Source organism: Terrapene carolina, unplaced genomic scaffold (genome assembly GCF_002925995.2).
Source record: "Terrapene carolina triunguis isolate 2854851 unplaced genomic scaffold, T_m_triunguis-2.0 Scaffold194, whole genome shotgun sequence".
Classification (NCBI taxonomy): domain Eukaryota; kingdom Metazoa; phylum Chordata; order Testudines; family Emydidae; genus Terrapene; species Terrapene triunguis.
The window spans coordinates 1466245-1474115 of NW_020664545.1; the positions used below are offsets into that span (position 1 = coordinate 1466245).

Consider the following 7871-nt stretch of genomic DNA (forward strand, 5'->3'; position numbering starts at 1 on the left):
GCAAGGCCATTGCAGGAAATTGCCACATCTCACACCTGCTTCCAGCCTTCGAGGCAGCACTGCGGTTACACCGCACTAGGGCCAGAAATGCACGAATTGGCAGCAGTGTTAACAGGATGGCTCCAGCCTTGGGAAGGTGCTGGCCTTGCTGAGACTTCCAGGTAGGCTCGGGGGGGGGGGGGGGGTTTATTTTCTCCAAACTGCTGTGCCCGGCTGCCTGCTACCTCCCCTGCCTCAAACCTCTCTGCACTGGCTGGCCCCCGAGAGGACTCCCCAAGCCCCTTGCTAACCCACCAAGGTCAGTGGAGAGAAGGGGACATGGAAGGCAAATGCTTAGTTCCAAGAGCCGGCCATGGAGAAGCATCTCTTGGTTCTAAAGCTTTGCTGCCGTCTCCATAGCTGCAAAACACCCCACAAATCACCAGGCCTCGGCGCTCTCTCATAAAATGTCAGCCGAGCGCCCTTGGCTGGGAGGGCGGCTCTTCCACCAGGGCTGAGCTTCCCTTCCCCAGGCCAGGGGACAGGAGCGATTCCTGCTGTATCTGTGTTTACTGCCTCACGCAGTGACGTAAGGCAGCGAGTGAGTGGGGGGGGAGTGGAGGGATGTGGAGGGCGGGCAAGGTTCAGCTCAGTATAAAGCTAGGTCTGGTCCATTTCATTCATTTCCCTCACAGACATTGATGAAAGCTGCATGTCCAGAGTGTGCTATAAATATAGACAGAAATTGCACAACCTCAGTGCCGCTTCCACTGCCTGTCCTATTGCACAATGCAGAGCTCAATGCAGGACTTCAGGTACGCCGCCACCTGCCTGCTGCTGCTCCTCTCCGGCGTGGAACCGCGGCCGCACGGGTGGGCCGAGAACAGGCGTCAGCTCGAAACAATCCAAAGGGGCATCCTGGACCGGCTGGGGCTGCAGGAGCCCCCCGTGCTCCGGCAGAGGCTGGACCAGGACGGGATGAGGAGAGCACGCCAACTCTACAGGGAGAAACTCAGCCAGCTGAGGGGGAACCGGAGCAGGGAAGAAAGTCAGGCGGCGGCCCCGCCCAGGACGCTTCACCTCCTGACTCCAAAGCGTAAGTGAAACCAACCGAGAGGGAAAATGTCCTGGCTGTCGGAGCAGTGGGACAATGGTGCAGACCCTGGGGAAGTCGGGGAAACTCCTTCACTGGAGGTTTCCAACGGGGACTGGAGGGGTGCGACCCAACAACTCCTGTATCTTGGCAGGGGGTTGGCCTGGCTGCCCCGGCAGTCCCTGCTAACCTCTGGTTCTCTGAGAGCCGAGCGTGTCCACGGGCACCTGGGCTGTGCCTCCGGTTTCACTTTCTCTCTGAGCAGCTGAGGAGAAACTTTCAAAGGTGCTGCCCTGACCTAGAAGCCCACGTCCCCTTGACTCCATTCCTGAGGCGCTCTTGAAAATGCGGCCCTGGGAACGCAGAGGAACCCGCCTGTGGTGCCCCAGGAGCTAGGGAGAGGGCTGCGTTGTTCCCAGCTGGCCAGTCTGGGGTCCAGCAAAGCTGGGCAGTGGGGGCTTGGTGTTGGACTGGCCCAGTGCAGAGCCAAGGTGGGGTTGAGACCCCCTTGCTCAGCCGGCCTCTTAGACTTCCTGACACTGGCGTCTCAGTGCCGGTGGACCCACACGTGGGAGACGGGAGCCGTGAGTGCTGCGCCAGGCACACACCAGCTGCAGCAACTGGCCAACTCCTGCTGCTTGGGCCGGCCGGGGCCGGGGCAGCAATATTTATTTATTTATTTATTAGCTTAAGGAGAATGTTGTAGGAACGTGGAGCCGTCGATTTGTGCTTGTCGCTGACCTGTGCAATCGTGGGAGCGGATTCCTCCTGAGGTCCCTCAGGCTGCTCTCTGGGGCAGGGATTGTCTCCCCTTGTGTGTTTGTGCAGCGCCCTGCGCGGGGGCTGGGGGTCTGCCCATGGAGAAGGCTGGGGAGCACCTTCCCCAGGGGGAGTGCTTTGCTCCTGCGCGGGCGGTAGCGGCCGGGTGCGTGGTGGGCGTAGGGACTGTAAGCCGGGAGCTGTGGGGCCCTCGGCCCGTGCTGACCTTCAGAAAGGGACAAATGGGACTTTGCCCAGTCCTTGTTTTTCCAGGTGCCTGGAGGGAGCGCACAGGAGTCGCGGGGGTCCCTCTTCCTCGCAGGGCTCCGGGTGGTCAGGCAGCCCTGGAACCCAGCTGCCAGAGCACGTCCCCTTCCCTTAGCCGGACCTCCTGGCTGGGGAGGGGGTCTCTGCCCTCTTCCCGATTTCCTTGGCAAAGTGCTCCCAGGTCTGAGCCGTGGTAGAATGGCTGGGGCAGATTCACATGGAAGCAGCTGCTTCAAAGCCTTTTCAGAATCAGGTCTTCCTTCGGCTCCGCATGCTCCATGCTGACACCAGCCGGCTCCTGCAGAGCGGGGTCCTGCCGGCAGCTCTGGCACAGGGGCTTTGCAGCCCCTTACTTTGCTAATTCAAACTAGCCAGAAGTGGCTTGGGCCTGGCTCTCCAGTAGCCCATTAGTCAGGGCTGAAGCTGGATGTTTGGGTCCCAAAAGCACCTGCAAGTTCAGCTGGTTCCCCAAAGATTGTCAGGACCTCTGGCCTAGAAGCAGCAATTCTCCTGCCCTGGGCTCTGCCTTGCCTCTGGGCCCTTCCCACGGCCCTGGGGAACAGAAAGGTGCCAAGATGGGGCACTTCCTAGACTGTTTCAGGTCCCACTTCTGCCCCTGGCTTCACTCTTGTGATACTTGGCTTATTTACAGCCCCAGCTCCTGGAGGCAAGTGGCTTCATGAAAATCTCGGCTTTCGTGTATCAGCGAAAAGGGAGCTGGTTTCTAGCAGCCCAGTGGGCCCGGGACCCGAGCGTGATGGAGGGAGGCTGGGACCGGAGAGGAGCCCAGGGGCCTGAAGCAGGAAGGCGAATGAAAAGCCTCCAGCAGCCATTATTAACCCCCTGATTTGGGCCCCGACTTCTGGGTTTTGTCTGGCCAAGGCTGGCGATGCTCCCAGGCCAGGAAACGTGAGCTGGGGCAGGGGAAAGTGAAGGGACCAGGGTTTGCAAACCTCTCCCATGGCTGGGTCAGGTTATGTGCTCCCCCTGCCCCCAACCCGTCTGCATGCCGGTGTGGGACAGGGTTAAAGGCCCCCTGGGAGGGAGGGGCTGAAAGGCCCATTCCCCAGCACTGCGTGGGATGGTCCCACAGTTACTGCACAGGGCGGGGTCAGGGCTCCTGGAGTGTGTTCCCAGGTCTGCCAACTGGCTCTGGTCCCTTGGCCTGATTCCAGAAGTGCTGAGCGCCTCTGACTCCCATGCATGGCCAGGGACATTGCTCGAGGACTCCTCCCCACACAGCTAGCCGGCAAACACCCTGTCCCGCCGCGGCTTCTGGGCTCCAAGTGGTGCCCGGGCCTCCTGTTGACTCTCTGGCACGCCAAGCGTCGCCCCGCGCTGCCCTGTCTCTAGGATGCAGAGGCCACTGGCAAGGGTTAAAGCGGGTCCCCCTGAGTGATGGTCCAGCGGTTAGAGCAGAGCCAGGGGAGCTGGGCACATTCGGCCGGGGGCAGCCGCAGACCCTTTGGTGTCGCTGCTCCTGGGCGTGTTTTTGCTCTTGTATCAAAGCCTTTAATCGTCAACCTTAACAGCAACGCTGCAGCTCTGCTTGGCTGAGGCTGAGTGGGGGGCAGGGGCAAACGGGGCCTGCCTGGCCCAGCGGAACTGGCTGCGTATTCAGAGGACACGGGCGGGTTAATGGGAAGGGGGGCGTTATGCAGAGGTGAGGTTTGCCCGGGACCTGGGAGTTGTTATAAGACTTGGGCAGGGCCAGTGCTGGGGGGAGGCGTCTGTCTGTTCCTTGCCTAGCATGGACGTTTTGTTGGGGGGGGGGGGGGGGTTTTCAACCCGGTTTGCTTCATGGGGGGGGGGGGCATAACTTTTACCGGGGGCTTGTGATAACACGGGGCTAACGCACTGGACTGGCATTCAGGAGACCCAGCCCTGCTCTGCCACAGACTGCCTGTGTGCCCTGGGACAAGTCCCCGACTTTCTGCCTCAGTTTCCCCCACTGGGGATCGCCCAAGAGTGCTGTGAGGACCCAGCTATTCATATCCTGGAGCTGGGCACATGGGGAGCCCCAGGCCGGGTGGCTTAGGGAAGCTCTGGGTGTGCACAGACGGGGCCTATAGAGAGGGGCTTCCCCACAGTGGTACAGCGAGCACATGGCAGTTGTGCCCTTGGAGTGGAGGTGGGCAATCCTCACTCTGAACAGTGCACGGCCACGGAAGGGCTGGTATGTACACGTGTACGTGTGCGGCGCACGAGGATAACACATGTGTCACATTGCACGTGCCGCCTCGAATGCCAGGGGGAATCTGAGATGCTGGCTCGTGCTGGGGTGGGCAGTTCGTAGCAGGACCAGAAAGTGGCGATGTGGAAAAGCAGCCCCTATTAACCCTTCGCTGCCTCCTCTCTCTGCAGTGGAGCGCCGGACGGAAGCCGCTGCTGGCAGCACCTGCTACAATCTCGTGGTGTCCCGGACCGAGGCCTTCCACCAGGAGCTCAGCGTGATGAGGGCTGAGCTGAGACTCTTCGAGAAATCTCTCAGCACTCAGGCTGTCTCCAGACTCAATGCCTCCTGGCCGTCTCGAGTAGAGCTCTACCAGCTGCCGGAGCCTGGGCAGCGCAACGGGCACCCCAAACTCCTGCATTCCTACGTCCTCGATGCCACGACCCTGAGCCTCGACCTGGGGGCCGCTGTCCGGCATTGGGCAGCGAGCGCGGAGCAAAGGCTCCATCTGCAGCTGGTGTTCGCTGCAGACATTTCTGCCTTTCTGGCCACCAACCGAACCAGCCAGGGGGCTGAGACGCTGAACCTAGAGGTGGAAACCCAGGAGCACCTGGGCTCCAGGCCGAGGAAAGCCAGGGCGCTAGAGGAGGAATGCAGAAAGAGTGATGGGAAATGTTGCCTCAAGTCCCTCAAAGTGTCTTTCCAAGACATCGGCTGGTCCGACTGGGTGATCGCCCCAAACAGCTACTACATGAAGTTCTGTGAAGGGTCTTGCCCTCACAACTACAAGCCGGCCAGCATGCACGCCCAGATCAAAGCCCGAATGCACACCCTGTCCAAAGAGACGCCTGCCCCCTGCTGCGTGCCCGCTGGCTACGACCCCATGGTGCTCATGCACTACAACAGCGACGGGAGACTTGTCTCCACGCTCTTCGAGGACATGATCGTCACCAAGTGTCACTGTGCCTGAGGGCGCACGCAGGAGCCCCGTTACCAAACGCCGCTGGCCCAGCTAGTCTCATGGCAGAGCCGAGCGAGGCAGCCACTGACGTGCTTCTTAAAGACCTGCCGTCTGACGCAAAGTTCCCCTGGGCGCAATGGCATGGGCGCGTTTACAGTCAGACCCCTGGCAGCCAAGGCCCACTGCATTGACCCACGCGCCCCTCCGTGCCCCTCCTGCCAGCAGCTAGTTCAGACACCAGCAAACAGGCCTGTTCGCGTCTCAGCTCCCCTGCATCCTGTGCAGCTTGGAACTGGCTGGATGTGGCTCGGGGACACTAGTGTGGCCAGAGTCCCTGCAGCCTTGTTGGGTGCAGCGCAATCACCAAGGGCAGGGCCTGCCAGTCCCAGCAGGGTCCTGTTCCGGCTGCACCATGGTCACTTAGCCCCCTCCTCCCTATGTGCCTGGGGAGGTGGGTTCTTCCCCCCGTAGACGGATAAACCCCAGAGGCAGGTTTCCGCAGGGCTGCTCCCTGGGGGCTCATGCCACCTAAGAGTCTGAGCAAAATGTGCACTTTAGTAGGGATTTATTTATACCCTCCCCTTATTTATTGCTAAGTTATTGGGGTTAGTGCTACAGAAAGATCCTGGTTTTGTATATTTATAAGACATCGCGGTGATGATGGAACCAAATAAACTTCTCAGTGAAAAGAGCAGGCCATGGTGCGCTCCTCTGTCCGCTAGCCGCCCGGGTCCCTTCTGGTTCGGTCGCTGCCAAACAGAGCAAAACCCTGGCTGTGCAGAGCGCCTGGGGCAGATTCCAGTTCTGCACAGCCATCCAGCCTTGCTCTGGCGGGGACCCCGTCCTGGGGCGACAGTGCCTGAGGCTCATGCAGCCCTTGACTGTTCTGGGGAGCGCTGATCAGGGCCCTTGTTTCTTCTGATGTGGACAGCAGCCCGCTGGGAGCTGGACTCGCTCCGCACAGGCCGCGGGAGCAGTCCCTTCCCATCCAGGTGGCCCTGAGAGCGAATGCTCCATGTGCTGGGACCAGGCCCTGACCCATCCATTCTGCTGAGCAGGGGCAGGCTTGGCCCAGCCATTTACAGAGAGATGGCTCCCCCGTGCCACTTCCGATCCCCGAGCCCCCGGCTGCATCTACAGGAGCACTTCCCGTGATCCCCGCTAGCCCTGGCCCTCTACCAGCCTGCCCCGACCCTGATCCCAGCAGGTGAGGGGCCAGGGGGCTGAAAGTGCTAATACAGGTGGCTCCTTTGCTCTGGGGTTGCTTCATTCTGGCCAGAGGCACAAACTCCGGAGCTGGTGCCTCGTCCCCTCCCGTACTGGCTGCCAGCTGCCCTGCCCCCCTCTGATCTTGGGCTGATCCCATCCCCTATGGGGAGCTGGTGGAGACGCCCCTCAGTATAACCTCCCTTCCCTGGGCTTCACTCTGGGCCGCCACCCCCAGCACCCAGTGGACCTGCTGCCTCGGCCCCGGGTGCAATTCCCACGCCTCCGGCTACTGCGGCTTCTCAGCAGGTGTCGGCTCTAGATGATGAAACTGCCGCACATGGGCAGCATTGTTCTGCTGCGAGTAATCGCCCAGGTTCCCGAACTAACCAACGGCTCCCCCGGGGAGCGTTAACCCCTCGCTGACTGCTGAGAACTTCCCTCTGCACCCACGGCTGGGACCAGGCCTTGCCATGGGCAGGCTCCTGCTGGCAGGGAGAGCACTGAAAGGGGGCTGGTGGCAGAGTGGTTCTCGCGCTCCTAGGAGCCGGGTCAGTGGTGGGTGGGGTTCACCCCCTTCTCCCAGCACAGGTGGCAGCCTGCGTTGCCCCACGTACGCGGCCCCAGCACTACCTGGGCGGGCTCCCAGGCAGCGAGGAGGCAGGTTGGGTTCCTTGCCTGCCATTCAGCCGCAGTCTCTCTGCCAAGGGGCTGAGCCAGAGACATGTGCAAACAGCATCCCTGCCTGCTGGCTTCGGCCCTGGAACCCGGCACTGCCGTAACCCCTGGGGTTCAGCCCTTCAGGTTACTCCCACATCCCCCTTCCACTGTCAGTGGGTCACTTTCTGCTTCCCCAGCGTCACCCGCTGCCTGGCATCCCTCCCAGCCCCGGACTCTCGCAGCCAGCGTCACCCCTGTCACTTTCCCTGCCGGCTCCCCAGCCGGATACCATGGGGCAGGGTCAAGCCTTACATGGAGAACTGGCTGTGAGTCCCACCGGCTCTGCTGTGGCCCCGCCCAGCTCCTGTGCGGGAAGGGATAGTGGCAGGTGAGTAATCGCTGCGTGTTGTCCTGGAAACCTTTGATTTGTTTGTGTCCTTGAAATTGTGATGCTGCTTTGCATTCGGCCTTGAGCTCGAGATCCAAGGCTGAGGAACTTCCTTCACCCTGCTTTCCAGAGAGCGTCACAGCCAGGGCAGGGGCGAGGGAACACACGAGCCAGCCAGCTTCCCCGGGCTGGCAGGATCCCAAGCTGGCTGGCAAAGCACTGCCGCAGGTGAGGTGGGACGCCCGTCTGTCTATGGACAGCTGCAGAGAGCACGGATACAGCGAGTGCAGGCTGGGGCCCAAAGAGATGGCTGGGCCTGTCCTCTGATCAGCTGCCCCCGTCCGTGTCCCTTCCCAGCATGACCCCCGTGACTTCTCTCCCCAGC

At 61.3% G+C, this 7871-nt stretch overlaps 1 protein-coding gene across 1 annotated transcript; it reads left to right on the forward strand.

Moving 5' to 3' along the window:
- Window positions 1–768: 768 nt before the first annotated feature.
- On the forward strand, window positions 769–5241 carry GDF15 (growth differentiation factor 15). Its single transcript, XM_024194277.2, has 2 exons — window positions 769–1075; window positions 4463–5241. The coding sequence occupies exons 1-2, from the start codon at window positions 769–771 to the stop codon at window positions 5239–5241; spliced, it is 1086 nt and encodes a 361-aa protein (XP_024050045.2).
- Window positions 5242–7871: the final 2630 nt, after the last annotated feature.

Coding starts and splice junctions, on each gene's coding strand:
- GDF15 (XM_024194277.2), top strand. CDS start 769: ATGCAGAGCTCAATGCAGGACTTCAGGTACGCCGCCACCTGCCTGCTG. Junction 1,076..4,462: donor TCACCTCCTGACTCCAAAGC/GTAAGTGAAACC, acceptor CTCTCTCTGCAG/TGGAGCGCCGGACGGAAGCC.